This window comes from Oratosquilla oratoria, chromosome 16 (genome assembly GCF_046742065.1).
Source record: "Oratosquilla oratoria isolate Oo_2021 chromosome 16, ASM4674206v1, whole genome shotgun sequence".
Classification (NCBI taxonomy): Eukaryota; Metazoa; Arthropoda; class Malacostraca; order Stomatopoda; family Squillidae; genus Oratosquilla; species Oratosquilla oratoria.
Genome location: NC_134792.1, coordinates 53320365 through 53347860, shown reverse-complemented (window position 1 = coordinate 53347860; position 27496 = coordinate 53320365). Strand labels below are relative to the sequence as shown.

Here is a 27496-nt window from a genome sequence, read left to right as displayed (position 1 = left end):
TAAAAGCGTGATATCTAAGCTGTATCTATTTTCGGTGTTGTGTAGCCCTACGTTTTTAACACTCTTCACTTAGAAATATTGAATTTTATTCTCTATTTCACCGTCTATGTGATAAATTTGTTAAGATTATCCTGCATAATCTATGCTTCTTATCCTTACCTAATTAGGCGTCCTATTTTAGTTTCGTCCGTAAACTTACTAACATCACTATTTTTCGCGTCGTCTAAGTCGTTTATGTACATAATGAACAACATGGAACCCAAGACCGAGCCCTGTGGGACCCCACTAGTAACATTGCCCCACCTAGATTTTACTTCATTCATGGTGACCCGCTGTTTTCTGTTACTAATCGAAGCTCTAATTCATTCTAACACTTTTCCTCCTATGCCACGGGTTTGATTTTATATAGTAGTCTCTGGTGTGGCACCTTGTCGAACGCTTTGCTAAAGTCAAGGTAAATAACATCGTAATTATCATTGTTATCTGACGCCTTATATACTTTAGTGTAAAAGGATAGAAGATTAGTCACACATGACTTACCCTTGGAGAAACCATGCTGTGAATAACGGATGTGTGCTCCGAGTCTATTTACTATTACTGATTCAAGCATTTTTCCTATAAGCGATGTCAAACTGATTGGCTTGTAGTTGCATATAGACGATCTATATGCATCTATGTAGGAAAATCAGGAAACCAAATTGTACAATGTATGTAATAATTCAGGCCCTTTATCAAAGTGAAGTTATTTACCCAAAGTATTACATCACAGTATGAAAGAGCGGCACTGAAAAAAATTAACAACAAAAAAACTAATTGAGTTATGATTTATATCCTCAACTTTGGTGATATGTTCCTATTGTGAGGGACGTCTACTAAGTGATGTAGATAGGTATTTTGTATCATGCTTGTTTTGATAAAGAGAGACATAATTGTATTATATCTGCACCTTTATAAGATGCTAATAATTAAGACATAATATATATATTTATATATATATATATATATATATATATATATATATATATATATATATATATACTACTGTAAAAGAGTTGTCGCGGGACCCCTAATACGTCAATAGTCGCACTATGCACGGGGTTGGCTTATATATATATATATATATATATATATATATATATATATATATATATATATATATATATATATATATATATATATATATAAATAAATAAATAAATTGGGAGTCGCACTATACATGAAGTCGGCTTAAACACGAGTATATACGGTACTTATAACTACGTTAAGGGATCTTTGTTCTTTTTCTTCTTGGCGTCCTTCTGACAATGGTTCGAAGGAGACTGAGAACGGTCTCTGAGCATGACGGAGAATTAATCTCTATTGCATTCATAGCCACGGTCAGTTTAAAACAATTCTGAAGATGCAAGACTACATCGAAAAAGTGCTTCTCTTATAATTCAAATGTTTCGGCGGCATTACCCTGAGAACAGAGTGAATATTATACTTGCGTATATTAAATTAATTTGATCAAACCCAATGTTATTGTAGTGACGTGACGCACCCTACGACCCGTCACACACTGAACAAAGAAATCTTCGAAGCTAGCCTTTCCAAGTTCCTGTAGTTGGCAAGCGTAGTTCGCAAGGGTGTCCCTGCCAGCCAGCGGTCAGCCAATCAGCTCCTCACGTTCCCGCCAGCCTCCTTTAAAAGGTCGGCGTTTCGCCGAGATGGGCAGAACAGTACCCCTAATCGCTCGCAATTCGCCCGGTGGCAGTAGCCCTCTTTTATACACTACTATCTTTTCATTTTCTAACAGACATTCTTCCCCTCCCACAAAACCCGATCCCGCGCAAGCGAGGTGGTCTTTTCTTGGAATCCGGAATCCAGAACAGTACCGACCAGACCGACCAGCGCACAAACTACATCTCGTCCAGTCTTCTAGCTGTCCCATCGAGCCTCGCCGTCATCATCTACCGCCTCGCCGACGTTAGGCTCCACGTCCAGCTACAACCATAAGCTCCACTACGCTGTGGCCTTAGTCCGAGCTTCACCTATATTTCTCATGTGACACTTCTAGTGTCGCACCTTGTGGCTAATTACCAAAAGAAAGAGATTATATATTTTGTGTTGATTTTCATTTGTCCTACCGTTGTTCCGAACTAAAATCACTACATTATCATCTTACAAGAAAAAGAAATAAACATTGATACCTGGTAACCTATTAACGATGGGGACAATTCTTGTATATATTTTCATGAGTCCCTAACTCATTTTATCAATCCAAACTTATTTTAACAATCCCCCATCGTCTATAGATGGGGGATTGTTTATATGCTGCATATTGTTTATACTTGTCACCAAACGATTTTATTCAGCTGAGAGTAATTAGTTGTTGAGAAGTGTCTTAGAAATGTTTAGTTGACCTACATTAAAACTGACAAACACGCAAATAACCAAACATAGAATTAAACTGATTCAACTAGTAGTCCTACAGACCTGAAGTCCTCTACACATGTAGCCATGATTGCAGCCAAGGCAAATAGCAGACTGGGCATTATCAAGAGGAATTTTACCTACATGGATCGGGAGATCCTGCTCCCTCTCTACAAGGCGCTGGTTCGACCGATATTAGATTATGCATCCCAGTGTTGGTCGCCATACCTAGTGAAGGATATCAAACTACTGGAGCAAGTGCAACGCAGGGCTACCAAGCTAGTGCCGGAATGTTCAGAGCTGCCCTATGAAGAGAGGTGCAAATTCCTCGGCTTACAGACGCTGGAGGACAGAAGAAAACGCGGAGACTCGATTGAAGTCTATAAGCTTCTTCACGGATATGAGGACATTCCCTACACAAAGTTTTTCAGCCTCAGCACAACTGGACTCAGGGGCCACAGTTACAAATTAGTTGTTCCGGACCACTGGAGAACTTCGCTCAAGGGAAACTGGTTCACAATCCGTACATTGCGTGAGTGGAATCATTTGCCAGATCATGTAGTGACTGCACCGTCAGTATCAACTTTTAAAACTAGGTACGACAGGCACAAAGGGTATGAGCAATCAAATACCGGCACAATATTTTAAGAGGTGGGGATCCAACAAGAAATATTCTTATTTCCCCACTAACCAATACTAGGTAAGCCAACTCTACACTACCATGAAAAGAATGTAAAATTATTTTCACTATTTTATTGATAATTTTATCATTTTTCGTATACGCTTTATAGAAAGTGATGCAATATTGATATAGTTAAGTTTAGGTGATTTTTGATATGGGTATTACAGTGCTTTCTGCGCATTGGGTGTGACGTCATGGCGCATGTCTGCAGCATTTCTATTGGATTTTTGTGTCGGTTCAAATACGCATTTCATCTATCCAGGTCAAGAACATCATACATTTGAATCATAATAAGGCGGTCTGGAAAATTTGCATTTAGGTGTTCTCAATGGGAAGTAATGAAATATCCAAAGCTATTAAAAATGAGAATAATCATAATAATTTAACAAAAAATACACGGTATGTCTCACTGATAAGATGTCATATACGAATTCAACCCGTTGGCAGGAATATACAAGCGACCTTACCACTCGCCATTTCAGATCAGCCTTGCATACTAACATCACCATTCTACAATGAACAGCTCAATCTCCAAATACCCCGTCAGGAACAATGGCCAGCTTGAGGAGATGGCAAATTCCCTATTCAAGCAACTGAAAGTGCCTTCCATCATACTTGTAAATTTGGACGCCGTAGCTCACAACGTCAAGGCCCTCAGAAAGGTTTTGGGTCCAAAGACTGGTAAGTTTCCTAGCGCGATTCCAAATGATCGATACTAGTAAAGGCTTTGTTTGATAACCAATTCTTTGCTTTTCCATACAGAGTATCTTGTCTATCGAGATAGTTGGGATGTATCATATACACGTTTGTTTACCATTATTCTTGGTCTTAGTACGAATCACTAATTTAAGATAATATTTGTTCCTCAGTAAATCTACTAACCATTTTGTTTCTCGATAGGATAATGTTCATTATGTTATCATCTTGGTATACATTACATAATTTGAACTTAGGCATAAATTAAATATCTGTTTTTTGTGGATTGTCCTACAGTTTTCAATACCTGTTTTTCGTTTTCTCCATCTTGAAAACTTACTAACAAGTGCCGTTGTTGAGTTTGTTTTTACCTAGGTTCAACTTCTTGCTCATCTTGTCATTGTTACTTTTGTATTGCTTTCACCTTTTTAATTTTCATTTTTTTGTCAGCTCACTGACAATGGTGCCGTTTTCATAATTATTTCCCACTTTTCCATTTGTCGGTCATTTAAAGTATTTCTGAATATTTATTTAAGATTTTTAATCTTAGAATCCCTCTTGCAATTCAACTCCGTCGATTCATTTCATGATGTAGTAATTTTTTTCTTCACTTATAGTATAGTTAGTACTTTATAGTATATGGAGTTTTTAATCCCTATATGGTAATTATCTTATGTAGTCAGCATAGCCATTACACAATTGTTCTACGTAGTAGTACCCCCATATACGCATCCACCTTGCGCTGTTGCCATTTCTGTATTCAGTTCTAATCATATTGCATGCAGGTGCTGTTTCTTTTGTTATATATATATATATATATATATATATATATATATATATATATATATATATATATATATATATATATATATAATGATTTTTTCGTATCCGACCTAGATATGGACCAAAAGGTCTCCTGTCGGCATGCTCCGCCTTTGTAAATATATATATATATATATATATTTATATATATATATATATATATATATATATATATATATATATATATATATATATATATATATATATTTATATAACACCTATCTAATCTATATTGTTCTGCCTACAAATCCCATCTGGCACGGGGCGCCAGGATGTGTGCCAATACCCACACTACCCTGTGCTCCCCTATGCCTAGTCAGTGAGTGTTCTCCTTTTGCATTATGCAGATTAGAAATAAAAAATGTGAATATATCGACCCTACTATTTGTGTTTCACTTTACCACGCAGAATTCCTCTTTCCACCACTTAATATGCTTTCGTCGTCGCTTGTTGCAAAGGAGTGACGTCATATCATTTGAAAACGTTTTATATCATCCATTCATTACTTATCTATTTGTAGATTTATCTACTACTTAGTTTGTCTTGTCTTTTTATCATACTAACTCACTTGTTTTATCTAAATACTTTATTAATTTATTTTGTGATTTGCAGGACTCGATGTACCGATCTTGAAGTGGTTCGGAGCTTTTTACATAGTTTGCTCTTGTGGCAGTTTCCAGGAAATTGAACGCTATATTTTCTGATGGAAGGGGTGGAGGTGGAGAAGGAAATGGGTGTGGAGGAAGATATCTAAGGAGGGGGAGGGTGCTGAGTGGGATTTCATCCACCTTTACCTCCCCCTTCGCTGCTCTAGATCCAGGAGGAAAGATGGTAAACTGAAGGTTGTTTTCGTCTCCTGCAGAAGTGATGGCTGTCGTCAAGGGCGACGCATACAATATCGGGCTGCTGCCTGCTGTCAAGGTTCTCCTGGAGGAGGGAATCCGGCATCTGGCCGTGGCAACAGTGTCCGAGGGCGTCCACCTCCGGAAGAACGGGGTGCAAGTTGCAGTGACAGTCCTAGGTAATCCGACCTGCTCCCCGTATTACGAAAAAGCATTTTTAATAGGGTATTTTTTTTTAATTTATGCAATTCATGTTTTATGATCTTTTCGAGTTAAAAAATTATGTTGAGACATTTTGACAGGTGGACGCGTGTGGGAATAGGAAACAAAGGAGTCTTAGTCTGAGTTCACTCATATGTTTATATATATGTTTATATATATATATATATATATATATATATATATATATATGTTTATATATATGTTTATATATATATATATATATATATATATATATATATATATATATATATATAGCTGCAATGGGAAATGCTAAGAAAATGACCGTGATGAGTGAGGAAAATGGAGGAGAAATAAGGAAGGATAAAGTGAAGGCAGTTGTTAAGATGATGAAAGCAGGTAAGGCACCTGGTCTGGATGGATGCCATGCAGAATGTCTAAAAAAAGGAGGTACAGTGATGGTGGACTGGCTGGTGAGGTTATTTAATGTTTGCTGGAGAGAGGGCAGAGTGCCGGAGGACTGGAGGAGTGCCTGTATAGTTCCACTTTACAAGGGAAAAGGGGACAAGTGTGAATGTAGTAGTTTCAGAGGGATTAGCTTGTTAAGTGTAGTTGGGAAGGCTTATGGGAGGATCTTGATTGAAAGGATTTGGAGAGGAACAGAGGGAGTAATTGGTGAGGAACAGTGTGGATTTAGGACGGGTAGAGGTTGTGTAGATCAGATTTTTGTGGTAAGACATATGTGAGAAAGCTATAGGAAAGGGGAATGATGTTTTTTGGGCCTTTATGGACCTGGAAAAGGCTTACGACAGGGTAGACAGAAAGGCACTGTGGGAGGTTTTGCGGATATACGGGATAGAAGGAAAGCTTCTAGGAGCTGTCAAGAGTTTTTATGAGAGTAGTAGAGCTTGTGTCAGGATTAGAAATGGAGAGAGTGAGTGGTTCGAGATAGAGGTGGGACTCTGTCAAGGATGCGTTAGGTCGCCCTGGCTGTTCAACTTATACATGGATGGGGTAGTGCGAGAGGTAAATGCAAGGGTAGTGGGTCAGGGATTGGAGATGGTTAAAGAAAATGGAGAAAAGTGGGAGGTGAGCCAGCTGTTGTTTGTGGACGACACTGCACTTGTGGCAGGATTGGAGGAGGGATTGAGAAAGTTGGTGACAGAGTTTGGGAGAGTGTGTGATAGAAGAAAGCTGAAGATAAATGTGGGTAAAAGTAAGGTGATGAGATGTACATGGGGTGAAAGTGGCAGTAGTCTGGAAGTAAGCATTAAGGGAGAGTGACTGGAGGAAGTGGATAGTTTTAGATACTTGGGTGCAAATGTGGCAGGAAAAGGTGGAGTGAAGGTGGAGGTAGAATGTATATTGAGAGAAGCGAGTAAATGCCTTGGTGGTTTAAAAAGTGTAATGAGGAATAGACATTTGGAAATGGATGCTAAGAGGAGACTATATGAAGGAGTGATTATGCCAACAGCACTGTATGGGGCAGAAACATGGAACATAAGAGAGGAAGTGAGAAGGAATTTAAATGTGTTTGAGATGAGGTGTCTGAGAAGTATGATGGGGGATACTAGGCTGGATAGAGTGAGAAATGAGGAGGTGAGGAGGAGAACAGGAGTGGAAAGGGGGTTGGGAGATAGGGTTGATGAAAGAGTATTGGGATGGTTTGGACACATGGAAAGAATGAATGAAGAAGGACTAGTAAAAGAGGTATGGAAGGCAGATTGGAGGGAGTGAACATGAAGGGACATCCTAGGAAGAGGTGGATGGATAGGGTGAAGGGGGCTTTGGGGAAGAGGGGAATGTCTGTTGAGGAAGGACGGGAGAGGACAGAAGACAGGGGTGAATGGAGAATGGTTGTATATGGATGATGTTGTGATGCATGAAGTGGGGGGTGAGGTAGTATGTGTGAGCAAATTTTGACGCAGCCCAAAGGGATTTCTCCCCGTCTTCTCCTTTATGCATGGGGGGATGGAGAGGGGGGGTCGCTGATTTAATGAAGCAGCCTTGATGTGGATGTGCTGTGTCTTGCGACACTGCTTCTGACCCAGGGCAGTGGACAAGGTGCAGGGATGACCCGTCATCCAGGAGGTGCTAAGAATGAGAGGGAGTGTGGAGGGATGTGGAGTGTATTCAGGGATGGAATGGGTGGGAATGATTTTATGCCTTTTCCTTTTTGGCTACCTCCCTTGTAAGGGGGAAAATCCTTGGTATATGTATGTATGTATGTATGTATATATATATATGTATACACACACACACACACACACACATATATATATATATATATATATACACATACATACACACACACTCTGATGTAAGACTAATTGTCATTTAAATTCTTGTATCTTTCTAGGCATTTATATTCAATTACAAATCGCCCAAGGTCACTCTACCTCACCAGGCCAGATTTGGGGACCTTGAGGGATCTGAAGCAGGATATACTGTCAGTTGTGGGGCCCACTGATGGGGGTCAGGGTCCCCTTTAATTGATAAATAAATATTTGTTTAGGACACTCCAATAGGGTAGTCATTCGATTGAGAAATGAAATTCAGTTCCAGGTTTATAAAACCGTGACACAACCCTTCTGATTTTGAGATGATCTTGTGTTTCTTTGTGTCTCACCCAGCGACTATTGATCTGGGGTGAGGCTCAGGCAGTGAAAGCGGGTTTGTCACTACTAGCTCCCTGGGTTTTCCTTCCTCAGGAAATCTCATTGAGGACGAGGTGAAGGACATTCTCGAGTACGACTTGATGCCATCACTGAGCTGGGACAAGGCCCTCAGAGGTCTCGGCAAGGGGGAGCTCATGTATCTGGTAAGAAGCGGAGACCCTGCATCTCATGCATGGTTATGATTTTTGTCTTTCTCCTTTACATGGGACATCAATGATTGCTTTCCATTTGTCTTGTGATTCGAGCTTGTACCCAGATCATCATTATCATCAACATCGCCATCATCATCAGCATTAGGCATTATACCAACACCACTACTACTGAGTAGGGACCAATTTCTTGGGAGCAATATTCCTTGACCACGGCCAAAGCAGCCTTTGTCATGACCCGCTCTTTGGGTCTCATGAGCCCTTACAAAGGCCAGGGCATCCTAGATAACCTTCTTCATCTGTGGTCTTCGTCCCTCAGGATGGCCGACGCCTGAGAGTGAACATCAACATCGACACCGGGATGTCCCGCTACGGTGTCCAGCCCGAGGACCTGGCTGAACTCGTCAAGTTCCTTGATGGCCTCGAGGTGGAGATTTACTCGATGTACACGCACCTCAGCGGGTCGGAGGAGGACCTCGACGCCAACAAGAAGCAGCTGGACAAGTTTCTCAATGTCACAGAACCGTACAAGTAAGATCCAGATTCCCATCTTTCCTTCTTCACCCTTTCAGCAGCACCTTGCTCCACATCTATGTTCATCCTGCCTCCCTGCCTGCCGTCGGGCCATTTCATTCAGTTGAGGGACAATTCCTCAAGGACTTGAAAGGATTAGAAATTATTCCGAGATGTTTATTCCGTTTTTTTTTTGCCTGGTTATTTTAATTGGGGGGAAAAGGAAAAAATTCCACAGCTATGGCCTTCATGTTAAAACTCATTTAAACCTATCTTGCTTATTTAAACCTATGTTGCTTATACACTTTATAAACATTTCATTCTAATCTGATTATTGTTATACGAGGTTAGAATTAGTTCCCTCAATGAAATAATCTCTCAAATCCAAAACATTCGAAAAAATCTATAACATATATATATATATATATATATATATATATATATATATATATATATATATATATATATAGATATATATATATATATATATATATTTACCTAATTGTATTTTACAGGACGAGAGCTATGCTTGTAGTGACCCATTTTCGTATCTCTTAACATCCAATTTATTCTTAAAATCATATATAATTTTGGCATTCACTGTTTCTCTGTTTAGTTTGTTCCAGACATCAATCACTGTATTTGGGAAGCTATTCTTTTTCAGGTCTCTTCTGTAAGTGTCCTTCGTTAGTTTCTTTTCATGTCCGCTTGTTTCTCTTATGTCCCATTTTAATAAGTCATCTCTATCGAGGATTTCCATCCCTTTCATAATTTTGTAAATGGTCAATAAATCACCTCTTTCTCTTTTCTGTTCCAGTGTTGGCAGATGTTGTTTCTCCAATCTTTGTTCATATGTCAGATTTGACAGTGTAGGTGCCATTTTTGTCGCTGCTCTTTGTAATCTTTCTAATTTTCTTATGTTCTTCTTTGTACTGGGTGCCCACAATGTTGCAGAATATTCTAGTTTAGGTCATATCAGTGTAACCACTATTTTTTTAACCATCTCCTCATCTATGTAATTGAAGGCCACTTTCATTGACCTTAGTAAGTTAAAAGTCTCCAAAAAATTTGTTGACATGTTTATCAGGTGTCAAGTTGCTTGAGATGATTACTCCCAGGTCCCTTTCTGAATTGACTTTTTTGACTTCTTTGTTTCCAATTTTGTATTGGCCCAATACTCTATTTTTGCTTTTTCCAAATTCTATTATGCTACATTTCTTAATGTTGAAGCTCATCTCACATTTCTGACTCCATTCCCATATTTTGTCTAGGTCTTCTTGTAGTGATCTACAATCTTCTTCCGTTTTTACTCTCTTGAGTAATTTGGCATTGTCAGCAAAGAAGTTCATGTAACAATTTACTCCCTCATCCATATCATTTATATATATGGCGTCCCACAGAGCCTTGTGGGACGCCACATTTTACATCTTCCCAGTTCGAATTTTTGTCTCTAAGTACCACTCTCATTTTTCTTCCAATTAAGAAGTCCTTCATCCATTCTAGCAGCTTACCCTGTATTCCTCCTATTATTTCAATTTTTCTTATTAATTTTTTATGTGGTACCTTATCGAACACCTTTTGCAAATCCAAGAAGGCGCAATCTGCCCACCCACCTCTTTCTTGTATTATCTCAATTAATCTCGAGTAAAAGCAAATTAGGTTTGTGGTACATGATCTTTCACTTCCAAAGCCAAATTGTTTAGGGTTTATTATTTTATTTTCCTCCAAGTTTTTGGTCCATTTAGTTCTGATGACTTTTTCACATATTTTTGGTACTGTGCTTGTAAGGGATACTGGTCTGAAATTTGTAGGATCTTCCCTATTTCCTCCTTTGTATACTGGTACTCTATTTGCATCCTTCCAATCTTGCAGTACCTTTCTTTCTTTGAGTGAGGAGTTTATTATCTTGTATAGTTTGTCAGTTCGTCTATACACTCTTTCAGTATCCAATTTGCAATTCTGTCAGGTCCATGCAATTTCCTGACATCTAGGTTTTTCATTTGATCTCTTATTTCTTTTTGTGTTACCTTTATTTCTTCCATTTTGGGTGATCTTTCTTGTTTTCTATCTTCCCAAAATTGTGAGCTCTCAATTGTAAAAACTGACCTGAAATGTCTGATCATGACTTCTGCCATTTCTGTATCATCTATATATTCTTTATCTCCTTCACGCAATTTCACTATTTTGTGTTTATCCTTTAGTTTTTCATTTATATATCTGTAAAAGAGTTTGGGTTGATCCTTACATTTGTCTATAATATCTTTTTCATAATTTCTTTTTTCTTTCCTGCATATATTCACATATTTGTTCCTAAGTTTTATATATGTTTGCCATTTGGATATTTTTTTGTCTTCCATTTTTTCCAGGCTTTGTCTCTTCTGTCTCTAGCCTCGCTGCACCTTTTGTTATACCAACACTTTATATAAATCTCTTTTTGTTTCTTTTTTGGTACATATTTGTCAATTCCTTCCTTGTACTTTTCTTTGAATATGTTCCATTTGTCTTCCATCTTTGTTTCCTCTTTGGAAAATTTGTCCCAGTTAGTGTTTTGGAAAAAAAAATCTTAGTTTTTCAAAATCCATTTTATTGTACATTAATCTTCCTTCTCTATGCTTATCGTTTCTACTTACATTGTTCTGTTCTTTTAATTCAAACTCTATTAGTATATGGTCACTCTTTCCAATTGGTGTTTTGTACTCCATTTTGTTCACAATATCTGGTTCAGAAGTTAATATTAAGTCTAGTTTCGATGGTTCCTCATTGTTTCTATATCTAGTATTTTCCTTAACCCATTGAGTTAGGGTGTATTCGATGGTCATATCTAGTAGGATGTTGCTCCAATGATCCTCTCCCCCTTTTACTATCATTTCTTCCCAGATTATATCCTTTGCATTAAAATCACCCATGATTACTATGTTTCCATCCTCTTTTAGTAACTCATTTAGCACATTCATTGTGTCTTCCAGTAATTTAGAATGTTTGCTATCTGACCAAGCCTGTGTTTTTGGTGGTACATACACTACAACAAATTTTCTGCCTTTCATCCTTTTGTTTACAATTTTGATCATAATTAGTTCTACATTGCCTTGGCCTTCATTTATCTTTGTCACATTTAGACCCTTTTTGGTCAATATCATGACACCTCCTCCCTGCTTTTCTGTTCTATTTTTCACCCAATGGTTGTATAGACCTTGTCCCACTATGCTTGTTGATATATTTCCTTTCAGTTTTGTCTCCACAATTCCCATGATGTCAGGTTTTTCCATTTCTAGATAGTCATTTAGTTGATTGATTCCAGAGATCATAACGTTGATATTTGTGTATGCCACCTTTAGTTTCATATTATCCTTCCTTTTTTGGTTTAAGTTTCCATTTCTTTGATGTACCATTTTTTCAATCAAGTCCAGCACTCTCCAAAAAAAAATATATATTGTTTCCGTCTCTGTTCTTCTCTCATTTCTGTCATTGGCTTCAATTCTGAGAGCTTTGTCTTTCTCTCTTTCCTTATCACTCATTTCCTTTTGTATCCATATATGTTTGAATTTCTTGCTGTTTGCCAATTTAACCGCTTTTGAGTTCTTAGTTTTATTTTCAGTGGTCTATGTTGTTTTTCTTTTGAATATTTGCCTATCCTGTGGATTTCAATGATTTCTTTATCGAGACTGTCCTTCATCCTGTATTTCTTTCAAAATTTCCTTAGTTATTTCCTTCTCCTCCTTTTCTCTCTGGTATCTATACATATCATGTTTTTTCTGGAAACCATGGACTATAATGCACTTACCTTTGTCAACTGTATCTCTCACCCAAATTTCCTTTTCTGTAATCACTTTTATGACCGTTTCTTTTGTATTTTCCTCCATTTGTTTTTGTACTATTTCACTAAAGGATATTTTTTTATTTTCCTGTTCTTGTTTCCATTGATTTTTTATTTCAGTGAGGTCTATTTCTTTGATTGACTCTTCCACCTTTCCAGTCACTGCTTGTAATTGTTCTTTGACCTCCTTTTCAATTAATTTTTATTTTTGTCCTCATTTTTCATTCTTTTGTTTTCTCTTTTTAGGATTTAAATTTTGCTCTTTAGGTCGCCTAGTTCTTTGATCGTTTGCTCATTACTCTTTTGCAACGTAATCAATTCTCTAAAAACCACTCAATAATCTAATTTTAAATCTATGATTTCTTCCATTAAATCATTTACTTTGCGATTCCTTAATGCATTACTATATCTAATATCTCTATTTCTAAGCTATTGCCTATTTTGCCTGGGTTTCTTTGAAATCCTGAAAAACTCTTATTTTCCCACCGTTGATTTTGCCATGGTGTGTCTATGAGACAGTGTCTCTTGGGGATCACACCTCTTGGGCTCTCCACTATACTTACGTTTAATCCTCTCTTTGTTGGTTCATTTGTTATTTTTTCTTCTTTCTCTTTATCCATTATGCCAAAACTATACCCACTTCAAGAACTGGAAAACTTTACTGGTCACTTCGAGTACCATAGCCTACTCATCATGTAGGCTATGTGTGTGTGTGTATATATCAAAGAAATATTCGAGCTGCCCTGCGGTCTGTTAATTAATTTCCAGGATCTGAAAATTCCTTCAACTTTCTTCCATTTTTTCCACACAAGGAAAACTAACAGTCAGCAACATACTCACCATCTCACAGTAGCTGATGTCATAGTAACCATCCCATAGTAACACAACACAAACAACAGTGCAAAATTTCTTCCCAGAAGGATCTGTGGGGGCATTTGAAGGACCAATGCCATCCAGTGTGGGTCCGAGTTTTTGGTTGGAGAAATATGGAGCAACAATTATTACTGCATACATATATACTTTCATTATGCACACATATATACAGTAATATGTACTGTATATACATACCTCAAGAAGGTAGTGCCACTCTTTCCTTATTCTTTTATTCTTTTTCTGCAGACACCGTCTCATCCACCGCCACGTGGCCAACTCTACTGGTTGCATACAAGGTCTGGGAATTGACCTCAACTTTGTCAGAGTGGGTAGTTGTATCTTTGGAATTGGCTCAGGTGAAGTGAAATAGTTTTATCTGTTGGTTTCCTGATTTGTGTAGGACAACAATTTGATGTTACAAGTACAAGAACAGCAAGAAAGTAGTCAAAGTTCAAACGTAATTAATAATTCTCATCAATGAATGGACCCTCCTTTGCGGTAATGCATGATTTTGAAAGGGAAATCTTCAGTTCATGTTCTTTAGGCCAATGATTTTAAGAAGGTACATCTTTATGGAGAACACGCGTGAAGTGAGCTGGGTTAGAGCAATGTAGAAACTTGGGTTCATTTTGAAATGTTTTATCATCAATGACTATGGTGAATGGTGAACATGATGCTGAGTATGTTTCCTTTGGATAGGCTAATTGAATGTGACAGGAGGACTGAAATGTCACCACATACACTCAGAAATGTGATGATAGATATGGGTAGGTGGAAATCTAGAATGAGTTTACATTGAATTCACAACTGTCAGGCTATTTGAAGTATTTTCCAAATAAAATATTAAGACTTATAATGATATAAAGATAACTAAACAAATTTAAAAAAAAATACTGCATAACATACCAGTTGTTGGCAAATCCCATGCATATTATTTGTTTTTATTCACACCAAAATGTCTGCATTGCTGCAGCCAGAATGGAAGCCAGATTGGAAGGACAATTGGAGATACTGGGGTTTCAATCTGCAGGGAATTAGAACTACCCCAAGAGTTTACAAAGGCAATTTCTGAGAGAGATTGGAAAGTAGTTAGTCAAGGAAGTTATATTTCTTTAGGTTAGGAGAAAGGAAGAATGGTGGCTTGTGTGGGTGGTGGGGAATGTACCTTCCACCCATACTCTGTTGCATAGGTTTGGTGTAAAGAATGATGCAGTTGGGAAAGTATCACATCATATCAGAATGGGGTGACTGGGTACGAGGCTGTTGCTCTGATTTAAAGCCTAATGTTTGCCTGTCTTGTCTCCTTCTACAGCAAGTGACATGATCCAGTATGAGAGGCTTGGGTTCCAGCTACCTCTCTCCGTGTTCAGCCGTCCCACCTTCTACGAGCTTCTGCCACCAGGCAAGAAGGTTGGCCTCCATGCCACTTACAAAACCACCAAACTGGAGTGCATTGCCAATTTCAGAATGGGATGGTCCTATAAGTGTGCTCAGAACCTTATCAACAGAGGTGCCGTCCGAAGATTACGGACAGGTAAGATTTCCAAAGTGTCCTCTCACCATTAGTATTTCCTGAGATTATCCAAGTGTTACTAACCACACCATCCATGTCAGCCCAGTATTTCTGGTAAGGTGTTTGCTCATGTGCTTGTGGCCTGAGGGCAAGATCACTTGTGAGTTGTTGTTGATGTTGTCGTTCCCTAGACTGTCTGTCTGAGCAGTCCCGTCTCCCCAAGGAATGCTATAGCCGAAACTGGGTTTTCCCACAAATCCTTTATAGAGTGTATGTTGTGTTGTTTGCGTGCATGATTGTGTATAACGCAGTCTTCCATTATGTGTTGTATGGTATGGGGTGAAGTGTTACATCCTGGGCAGCTGTTCACAATGCGGTCATCCAGCCTCTTCTGGTAGCTTAGAAGTGCTGGGTGGTGGCCGCATCGCAGTCTGGCCAAGTGGACTCTGTCCTTTTGTGGGAGAGAGGATTCAGAAGGGTGGATATCAGGGGGTCTGGCATGCAGCAGTGTGTTGTCTTTCAGTGTGTTAATGGAGCGGTGAGTGATATGATTATGAATATGTTTCTGGAGGCTGGTATTTGGTGGTTGTGGAGGAAGAGAAGAGAGTATTTGTGTGTAATAAAGGTCTTTGGGTGTTGTTTTAATGTTTCTTGGTGTGTGTGGGTGTTCTGCTATGTAGTGTAGCGGGTGTGATGTGTTTGTGGTGGCTGCGGCAAGTGTTTGTGTGCTGCAGCGTCTATGTTGTGGGACCACCCCCCAACCCCAAGAGTTGGGGGCCAAACAGCAGCAACCACCCCTGGCCATCACTTGTGAGTTGAGCTTCATGCTGAAGACAATCACTTATGGAGTCCAAGATACTGGCAACAGCCTCCAGGTGGGACCATAAGTCTTTTAGAGATGTATTGTTGTCCAGGGGTATTCAAAGCAGGGTATTGTACTATGGGTGTTCTGTGTCTTCTGTGTGGTGGTTGCATCTAGGGCAGTTTGAATCAGTGGCCAGGCCTATCCTGTGTTGGTACTGTATCAATGACAGATGATGACCTGAATGCAGATGTGCCAGTATAGATCTTGTCTAGTGTGCGAGGGTTTTCTGTGTGGGACTTATATCTGGGAGGTTGTTACTGGCGTATTAAGCTCATGGTATTTCTTGAGTAAAATCCAGCTCTCCTAGAAGACTTTTCATTCAACAGATAAACAATTATCTTCAAGCTGCAAGGAGTCCCTAACAGAGTTATCAGTCTCACTGAATCAATCTCTATCATGAAATACTAGTGCCAGTGTCACGTTCTAGGCCCTGTATTTGTGTTGATACATAGAATCATAAACCATGACTCAAGTAATTCCTGCAATCCAGAATCCTAGATCAACATTTAGCCTCTTATGATCAATTTAACTTCACTGGGATAAAGAAAAATGATGGAGTGCAGTCACTTAATTTAATACCTAAATCATTTTACAACCATATCTTACTAGTTAATTGGTGTGAACAGAGTGTGGGCATGGTAATCAGGAGAGCTCAAAAGTGCCCGTGCATCTTTTTTATGCTACAGCCATACAACACCAGTGCCATGGCACAGGTGCCAATGTATGTCTATGTAACCTATCCTATTTCTATTTACCCAGCTCCACACAATTCACCAGTATCTTTATTTTTGTGTGAAGAGGGCTCACAATATAGTCACCACTATCTATCTATATAAATGATGGGGCATGGAAGTGGGGGTCCTACTTCTTTTCTTCATTTGATTTGTGCCCTGATTTCGTATTCCTCCACTGCCGGCCTCCAAATCTTCTACGTCATCTGTGTGTGCGATGCCTGCATCCATTGTGTAACATGTCACGGTAAAACATGAGTCCATTGTTCCTCTGCTGCCAGCCTCCAAGTCTTCCACGCCATCTGTGTGTGCGATGCTCGTGCCCATTGTGTAACATATCACCATGAAAACATGTGTCCATTGCGTAACATGTCATGGTCATGGTGGGAGTCTGTTGTGTAACATGTGTCATGGTGGGAGTCCGTTGTCTAATGTCATGGTCGTGGTGGAAACATATATCCCCCTTCACCGGAGAAAAATGTTCAGACCTGTGAAACAAGGCCTGAACATTTTGTGTCAGGATGTGACAAGGCATCAGCTACCACATTTGATTTTCCTGGAATATGTTGAATACTTAGATCATACCCTTGGAGTGCTAATGCCCATCTAGCTAATCTGTCATTTTTTTGTCTTACCATCTATGATATATTTCAATTGGTTATGGTTGCTTTGGATAACTACTTTATCTAGGAACACATGAAATTTCCTCAAAGCTAATACGAGGCTGAGGGCCTCCCTTTCAATGGTAGAATACCACGTTTGATACTCCTTGAGAATCTGAGACATAAAGGAGATGGGTCTCATGACACCATCCTTTTCCTGAGCAAGCATGGCACCTACAGCTACATGGCTGGCATCACAAAAAAGATAAAAGGTCTTACTATAATCTGGGGCTATCAAGACAGGACGATCTGAAAGAAGCTTCTTGCACTCTTGAGTGGCTGCATCAGTGCCCTCATCCCACCTGAAATGATTATAAGAGAGCATGCAGGTTAAAGGAGCAGCCACCTCTGCAAGGTTTGGATAATACCTCCGATAGAATCCAAGCATGCCCATAAATCTTCTGATGCCTCTCTTCATCTTCGGGACCTGGAAATCCATGATGTCTTTCACTATGGCCTCTAATGGCGTGATACAATTTTTGCCAACTTGGTGTCCCAGGTAGTCAATGGTACTCCTCCCAAAGGCGCATTTCTTCAGGTTCACAGTGAGATGGGCTTGTTCCAGTTTGTCAAATAAATTCCTCAATCTATGCAAGTGATCATTCCATGTGTCAGAGAACACTACTATGTCATCTGAGTATGCCCTGACACCCGACAACCCCTCAATTGACGAGGCGCTGGAAGGATGCTCCACTATTTTTCATCCCAAATGGGGTCACTTTATACTGAAAGTGCCCATGTGGGGTAACAAAAACGGATACCTCAGTGGCCCTGCTTGTAAGGGGGATCTGATGATATCCCTTCATCAAATCCAATTTTGACAGGTACTTTGCAGCAGTGACCTCCTCAATGATGTCATCAATTCTGGGGAGAGGGTAAGGATCCGCTTTAGTGACTGCATTGACCTTCCTATAATCAACACATAATCTCCACTCACCTCCAGGTTTTGGTACCAGCACAGCCGGCGAGGACCAAGGACTAGTGCTAGGTTCCACTAACCTTTGGTCCATGAGTTGCCTTAAATCCTCCTCCATGATTCTCTTCTTCTGGGGCGACAATCTGTACGGTGTCTGCTTCACTGGCTTGGCTCCATCTTCTAGGACAACATCATGATATATTACTTGAGTAACGGTGGGGCATGAGGAAAATATCTGGGTATTCTTGCAGAGAAGTGCTCTGACTTCCTCCCACATCTCTCCACACAATTTACCAGTATCTTTATTTTTGTGTGAAGAGGGCTCACAATCTAGTCACTACTAGCTATCTACTATATATAAATGATGGGGCATGGAAGTGGGGGTCCTACTTCTTTTCTTCATTTGATTTATGTGCCCTCTGGCCTCTGCTGGCAGGAGGCCCTGATTTCGTACTCCTCCGCTGCCGGCCTCCAAGTCTTCTACGTCATCTGTGTGTGTGATGCCTGCGTCTGTTGTGTAACATGTCACGGTAAAACACGAGTCCATTGTTCCTCCGCTGCCGGCCTCCAAGTCTTCCATGTCATCTGTGTGTGTGTGATGCTCACGTCCGTTGTGTAACATGTCATGGTGAAAACACAAGTCCGTTGTGTAACATGTCATGTTCATGGTGGGAGTTCGTTGCGTAATGTCATGGTCATGGTGGAAACATGACACCAGTATCAAAGACCATGTGCTATGCAAGAAGTCAATATGCAAAACTAGGAGGAATATTTGTTTGGTAATACTGTATTGTATGGAAAATTGCAAAGTGAAATTGATAAGTTAAAGGGGACTATGAAATATTTGTGTAAAAAAGAAATATATATATATATATATATATTATGCATACATACATATACCAAAGGATTTTCCCCCTTACAAGGGAGGTAGCCAAAAAACAAAGGTATAAAAACCACTCCCACCCATTCCATCCCCAGCATACTCCACTCCCCTCCATCCTCTTATCTTGGTATCTCCTGGATGACAGGCCATCCCTGCATCTTGTCCACTGCCCTGGGTCAGAAGCAGTGTTGCAAGATATATCACATCCTCAGCAAGGCCGCTTCATTACATTGGCAACCCCCCCCCATCCATCCCCTCATGCAGAAAATGAGAAGACGGGGAGAAATCCCTTTGGGCTGTGTCAATTTATTTCTCATGCATACTCTCTCAACCCCCATCCCCCACCCACTCTCCCTCATGCATCACAGCATCATCCTTACACAACCATTCTCCATTCACCCCTATCTTCTGTCCTCTCCCATCCTTCCTCAACAGACATTCTCCTCTTTCTTAGTGGCCCTTTCACCCCATCCATTCATCTCATCTTAGGTTGACCCCTAATGTTCACTGTTTCCACCTCTGCCTTCCACACCTCTTTTACTAGCCTTTCTTCACTCATTCTTTCCATGTGTCCAAACCATCCCAATACTCTTTCATCAACCCTATCTCCCAACTCCATTTACACCCTGTTCTCCTCATTTCTCACTCTATTCAGCCTAGTAACCCCTATCATACTTCTCAGGCACCTCATCTCAAACACGTTCAAACTCCTCTCTTATGTTTCATGTTTCTGCCCCGTACAGTGCTGTCGGCACAATCACTCTCCTTCATACAATCACCTCTTAGCATCCATTCCCAAATGTCTATTTCTCATTACACTTTTTAATCCCCCAAGGTATTTACTTGCTTCTCTCAATCTACATTCTACTCCACCTCCACTCCTCCCTTTCCCACCACAATAGTACCCAAGTATGGAAAGCTATCCACTTCCTCCAGTCTCTCTCCCTTAATACTCACTTCCAGTCTGCTGTCACTTTCTCCCCTTATGCATCTCAACACTTTACTTTTACCCACATTTATCTTCAACTTCCCTCTTTCGCACACCTTCCCAAACTTTGTCACTAACTTCCTCAATCCCTCCTCTAATCCTGTTACAAGTGAAGTTTTGATACCACACATACACACAAATAAATGAATAAATACAAGGTGTCCAAGGTTTACAAAAAATCATCAAGGTGACTTTCCAAGTCTATTGAGTTAGTCTGAAATCATATTTAGAATTGAACCAGTTGTCTGACAAATGACAGGAAATCCTTAATGGATCAACATCCAGGAGTACATTCTGTAAGTACCATTTTCCCTTTCCTTCAAGTTTCTATCAGGCTGTCTTGTTCATTTTCACAGGTTAACCTATCTTAACATATGACATTACACAGAATATATGAAAATAATTTAAAAATATTATACATTAGTTTGCAGATCTGAAAGGGTGCACTCAAAGGATCAATATATGACAAACAGAATGAAACCCTTCAAATGTCTCATTTTACCCAATTTGTCATATGATAGTGACATAGGTGATCTAACACTTTTTCTTTGTTTCCCAAAGGCGAGCAATGCCCCGTGGTGGGTTTCCTACCCATGGGCTCCATTGCAGTCAAGCTCCCTGAAGTTCCAGGGCCTGGAGAAGTCTTCCAGGTCCTTAGTGATGATTACAACAAGGTGACATCTTATGGGACAATGTGGGATATGACAGAAGCAGCTATTATCGAAGATATCTCATTGTGGAGCACCCAAATGCCTCGCATCTACATAAATGGTGACAGTGTTACTGAGGTCTGTCAGCCATTCTTGTATACAGACAGATTTTTGAGGCTTGGGGAAGCTAGCAATAATTCTGTGGGGGGAATATGTCAGAAAGAATATGGTGACTGCCAATAGTACCCATAGAATTTTGTAATGAGGATAGAGTGAGATGGGACTAGGGATGGAGTTGGGGAAAGTTTTCCTATTAACCCTGAAAATGCATATAGTTATCTTCAGCTATGAGAGTAGTAAGATCAAAAAGGAGATTGAGGAGAATAGGTGCCCAAATGGCCCCAACTACCATGGTCACTATTGGTAGCTACTGCCAGTGGTGTTGACCAGACTTTGATGTTGGTGGTGGGTCTGGTTATTGATAACAAGTAGTTCTTCCCAACATTCCTGTGGCTTTCCATTTACTCAGTACCTGAAGTAATGTTTCCATCACACAAACTGTTTGTAAACGGTTTTAATGATCTTTTTTTTTCCAACTTTTCCACTGCTATCAAGGATTTCACATTTGTTCTTGATGCCATCAGGTGATTTACATCAGCCAAGGGAAACCCTTTGCATAAATATTTACTATCCACATTTGTTCCAACTGCTGTCATGCCAAAGAAAATCTCGTGGGTATTGGAAAGGTTAAGGCATAGGTTAATCATACAAATTTCAATACCTGTCAGATGAAGTCCATACAACTGCCATATTGTGTTTGAACAAAACTGCCATAAATCATATAAAATATTACATACCAAGGGTTTTTTCCCTCTTACAAGGGAGGTAGCCAAAGTCATAGGTACAAATCCACTCCCACCCATTTCAATTCCCCACATACTCCACTCCCATTCATCACTCCTCCCTCCCTCATTTATTGGCACATCCTGGATGATGGTTCATCCCTGGTTCTGCTCACTGACCTGGGTCAGAAGCAATGTAGCAAGACAGCACATCTACACCAAGGCAGCTTCATTTAATTGTTGACCTCCCATTCTTTGTCCCCTCATGCAGGAAAAGAGAAGACAGGGATAAATTCCTTCAGGCTGGGTCAAAGTATTCACAAATGCTTCCTCATTTCCCCACCTGCTTCCATGCATCCCAGCATCATCCATACACAACCATTCTCCACTCACCCCTATCTCCTGTCTTCTCCCTTCCTCAACAGATATTCCCCTCTTTCCCAATGCCCCTTTTACCCCATCCATCCATCTCATCCTTGGTCACCCCCTCATGTTCACTCCCTCTTCCTCTGCCTTCCATACCTATTTTACTAATATTTCTTCACTCATTCTTTCCATGTGTCCAAATCATTCCAATACTTTCATCAACAACCCTATCTCTCAACTACCTTTTCAACCCTGCTCTCCTTTCTTTATCCAGTCTAGTAACTCCTACCATAATTCTCAGGCATTTCATCTCAAATACATTTAAACTCTCGTGTTCCATGTTTCTGTCCCATACAGTGCTGTTGGCACAATCACTCCTTCATACAATCTCCTCTTAGCATCCATTTCCAAATGTCTATTTCTCATTACACTTTTTAATTCCTCAAGACATTTACTTGCTTCTTTCAATCTACATTCTACCTCCACCTCCACTCCTCCCTTTCCTGTCACATTCACCAAGTATGTAAAGCTATCCACTTCCTCCAGTCTCTCTCCTTTAGTACTGCCTTCCAATTTGCTGCCACTCTCTCCCCTTGTACATCTCATCACCTTACTTTTGCTCACATTAATCTTCAACCTCCTACTTTCACACACATTCCCAAATTCTGTCACTAACTTCCTTAATTCCTCCTCTGGTCCTACTACAAGTGCAATGTTGTCAGCAAACAAGTGCTTTCATTCCTATTTTTCTCCATTTTCTTTAACCATCTCCAATCCATGGCACCACCCCATGTATAAATTGAACAGCCAAGGCAAAAAGACACATCCTTGGTGAAGTTCCACCTTTATCTCAAACCATTCACATTAGTAATATTAGTAAATAGATAAATAAGAAATGATAAAATGATGGGATTTTATTAACCATTATACAGTGAACACTTATTAACATATAATGTTTACAAGAGGAAAAAATAAATGGTAAATTTCAATACCAATATAATGTGTAACAGGTTCATTGATAGCTTAATGTAAGCAACATTATCTGACCAGTACATGCTATTCATAACAAATGAATCTGCTTAGTATACTGATGAATTCAACTTAGCATTGTTGCAAATTTAAATATAAACAATCCACTACACTCTAAAGAAAAAATCATCTCACTCCACACTTACTGTACATCAGACTTACAGTAATGATAGTTTTATTAATTTGTCAAACTTGAAAATGTGATAATACAAATATACTCTTTTTCACTAAAATGGCCACTTGTATTCAGTCTCCAAGCAAGTCCACCAAGGTCGGTACCTAGCAAATCTCCAATCTATGTTTTTAAAATGCGTGTGTGTGTATATATATATATATATATATATATATATATATATATATATATATATATATATATATATATATATATATATATATATATATATATATATATAAATATATATATATATATATATAGTCACTTGGGGGAGGGGGGATAATGCACCAACACAATACTATTAAAAGAACCAACACTTAGCTGTGAAAACATCTATTTCATATATTTTTCTCATAACATGCAAATTATGGTGGCTAATCACTGGAAAAGGAACACTGCTCCTCTCCTAGTGGGCAGGCTACTGAAGTGCTACCCCTTGACCTTTCTCGTACATAATTCTTTTAGTAAATTACGTTTTAGGAGGCGAGTTTGGTAGCTTTCAATAACCCCTGTCTCTTCTTGGATATGCAGGGAATATGTAGGTACTATTCTTAATGACCCTAACCTTAGGATTGCCTATGAGATTCTGAGGAAGATGGACAAGAGCACAAAAAGAGAACCTGGGAACAGGAATCGGGTGTTGTGGCCTCTCAAAAATAATAAACCATAGGCCAGGAAGGTTTTGAAGTTCTAAATACAATCAGATTCTCTTAAATACAACTGATTTACAATGGACACAAGCAATAAATCAGTGTGAGGGTTAATTATTAGTCAGTTTAAGAATGCTTTGTGAAAGTATACCAAATGTAATTGAATGAATGAGTGGGAGTGTTGTCGATCTAATTTCAATATTTAGTTTTCTTCAGGAAAATGTGAGAGAAGGCTTGTGAGTAACAGAGGTAAGAGAAACAGCTAGGAGAGAAAGGGAAGAAGGAGAGAAGGGGAAGAGAGGAAAGAGAGAAGAAAGACACATCAAAACAAGTCTATGATTGCAGGATTTCTTCACACACCTGCACATATAACATGTGGGATGCTTTTAATGTAATCTTTGCTTTGGAAACAGGAATTGTAACAGAATAATGGACAGAATAGGGTTAGAAATCCTCTTTATAATTATGGAAATATGAGATAAACACTAAACTATACTGTATAAGAGAAAAAACAATCCTACATCTGAATTACAACCTAACAGGCTGACTTCTCCCTACTGGGTACTGACTACATAACTTTTAAGCAGTCAATAGAACGTTGATGTCCCTCCTCTGCTGCCCTCCTTAAATTTCTGCTTTACCACTTCTCCATTTCAATATTGTCCCAAAGGATAGCAGCACTATTTTCAGTAATGAAATAATGAAATATTGTAATCCCTTCTACATCCAAACACCCATTATATGAACTGCCATTATCCAAATACAATTTATGTGTACCACATTTACTCCTACAGAATTGAAACAGTTAGCACTAGAGTGGCAAATTGGAGACTGGAGGGGGAGAGGTTGAAATAAAATAGCATATCCCAACACTCCCTAAATCTGAATATCATGTGGACCAATTAGTTCAGATATGGGAGGAATTATTGTACCTGCATCTGTTTACCAGCTAAAGATTATGCTCACTGCAGGAAGTGCATCATTTTAGCATAACTCAATTGCAAAAGTCTTCTTTCTAAACTTAAAGGCACCTTACAAAATCAATGAGTACATAAAAGTAACTATTCCCTTTAATTTTTACCAACTGCAGTCTAACAGTGGCTAGAAATGCTCCCCATAGCCTCCCATAGACCTCTCTGGAAAGAAACATTGGACTGTTACCTGTGTTGTATTAATGTGGGACTATTTCTATGCCCACAGCTTATAGTAGTACAAGGAGGGGAGAAGTCACCTCTCTAAACATGAAAAGGAAAGGTAGAGGGAATACAGTCAAAGTTGATACAGATGTTGGGTCTGGTCCAGAAATCAAACGTCAGCCCATTAGGGCTGCACCTCCAGACAGAGGCAAGGGTGTTCATAGGTTTTGATGATAGAAGGCAAGGAGACTATATTCCACATCAAGTTTCTTGGGTCATCATTTACAGATACCCAGCACTGGTTCCTTAATGAGAAAACAATTATGGTAGTGTGCAGTAACACAATGCACAATATAAATAACTAAGCAATCATTGTTGCAACCCGTGTGAAACTACCCCTTCATTTCTGGGGCTGGCTCTCACACAAAATGTGGATTGTGCCAATAAATAATGCACTATCTAGACACTGCATGACACCCATCTAACGCAGGTGCCTTACCATTTCTCATCATTCTAATAATAGCTTTCACCTCATCTTTTCTTATTTCACCCCCCCCCCATTTTCCTCAAGTATCACTGCCATTTTCTTAGCACCTTCCACTGCAACCACAATTCCTTCCCTATCCTCCTCCACATTCAGCATCTCCCAAAATACTCTGCCTATCTTCCTCTTACCACTGCCTTTTGTCATCTTCTTTCCATCTGTACTTTTTACCCTTTTTTCTTTACTTGATTCACCTCCTCCTCCTCTCTTACCTTCTAAAACACCTATTTATTACTTTAAAAATTGTCATGCTCTTCCCCCATTTTACATCTGCTCTCATTTATGCCTTCTTTATGTTCTTGGTACCTCATATGTTTCTCTTATCTTATTTTGCACTTTATGTGAATGGTCGTTTCTTGTCTTTTACAACCTTCTTTCCTTCATCATCTCACCACTCACTACCCTTCCTTCTATTCTTTCCAATCCTTCTTGTTCCACACACCATCCTTGCATATCTTGTTATTCCCTCCTTGAAACACCCCCATTCCTCCCTCACTTCTCTCGGCTTCTTTTTGTACTCCCTCTTCTTTGAGCAGTTTATTCTAAGCACTTCCCTACCTTCTGTCTTTTTCCATCTAAACTCCACTCCCAACTTACCTTCCACCAAAAAATGATCCAACATTTCCCCACTCTCTTCTCTAAGAATATGTACATCCAAAACTCTTCCTAGTCTTCTCCTGGATACCATTATATAGTCCATTAAAATCCTATCAACCATCCTTCCATCTACCACCCTCTCCAATGTGTACTTGTGCCTTTCTTCCTAAACACTGTGATAGCCATCATCAACTCTCTAAACAACTCTTCACTCCATTTTTTCCCTGGCACTCCACACTTCCCAACTACAGTTTATTGGTTCAACTACTCTAGCATTGATATCTCCCAATACCACTATATTATTAATTCTCCCTAAATCTTTTATGAACTCATTTAAGTCTATCAAAAAAACCTACCTTTCCTCTACACTCTCCTAACTACCAGGCCCATATGCACTTATAAAGACCCAGATCCCCTTTCCCAATTTCAACTTTATCCAGATTAACCTTGAAGAAACCTCCTTCCACTCCACACACTTACCTACCTCTTCACTTATTAGTAAAGCCACTTCTGGCACCCTCACAAATTCAAACTTCCCCCTCCTTTTCAACTTGGTTTTACTCAATGACAACACATTCATCTTTCTTCTCATATACTAACTCTCCCCTTTTACTCTCATCTGTTCCACATCAAAAGCCTTAAGGTTCTGGTTGGAATATTCCTCCCAGACCCTTTATGCCTTGACTTCTTTTAGGAATTTAGCATTTAGGGTTACAGATAATAGGATGCCTAGTCCTACCCTTCACCCTGTTTTTCTATACTATAAACATGTACTATTTCTATATATATATATACATACATATACAAAGGCTTTTTCCCCCTTACTAGGGAGGTAGCTAAAAAGGAAAAGGCATAAAATCATTCCCACCCATTCCATCCCTGAAAACACTCCACACTCCTCCACTTTGACTTTGGTTACCTCCCTTGTAAGGGGAAAAATGCTCTTGGTATATATATATATATATACCATACATATACCAAGGGCATTTTCCCCCTTACAAGGGAGGTAGCCAAAGTCAAAGGCATAAATCCATTCCCACCCATTTCATCCCCATAAACTCCCCTCCTTCCCTCTTTTCTTGACTCCTCCTGGATGACGGTTCATCTCTATACATACTAAATGAATATTATAGCTTTCTCTTGGTAATGCAATAAAAGGCATGATATTTGTGGAAAATTTCTTTTGCTTTCTTTCATGATATTCCAAAGGAACAAAGGTTCAGGATTATCTGGATAAAACCTTATTTATGTTGACTGGTGGCAGCATAACTTGGATGATGGGGTATCA

At 39.3% G+C, this 27496-nt stretch overlaps 2 protein-coding genes and 1 long non-coding RNA gene across 3 annotated transcripts; 2 read left to right on the top strand and 1 right to left on the bottom strand.

Moving 5' to 3' along the window:
- Positions 1–2499: 2499 nt before the first annotated feature.
- On the top strand, positions 2500–3060 carry LOC143033681 (uncharacterized). Its single transcript, XM_076199169.1, has one exon. The coding sequence runs from the start codon at positions 2500–2502 to the stop codon at positions 3058–3060; it is 561 nt and encodes a 186-aa protein (XP_076055284.1).
- Positions 3061–3530: 470 nt separating this feature from the next.
- Positions 3531–23220, top strand: LOC143034007 (alanine racemase-like). Its single transcript, XM_076199827.1, has 7 exons — positions 3531–3775; positions 5475–5633; positions 8346–8455; positions 8781–8992; positions 13908–14017; positions 14974–15195; positions 20781–23220. Exons 1-7 carry the CDS (start codon positions 3610–3612, stop codon positions 21110–21112), a joined length of 1311 nt encoding a protein of 436 aa, XP_076055942.1. The 5' UTR covers positions 3531–3609; the 3' UTR covers positions 21113–23220.
- A 271-nt stretch (positions 23221–23491) lies between these two features.
- Positions 23492–26956, bottom strand: LOC143034008 (uncharacterized). Its single transcript, XR_012967214.1, has 2 exons — positions 23883–26956; positions 23492–23846 (listed from the first exon to the last, which is right to left on the bottom strand). It is a non-coding gene; the product is annotated as an uncharacterized LOC143034008 (long non-coding RNA).
- Positions 26957–27496: the final 540 nt, after the last annotated feature.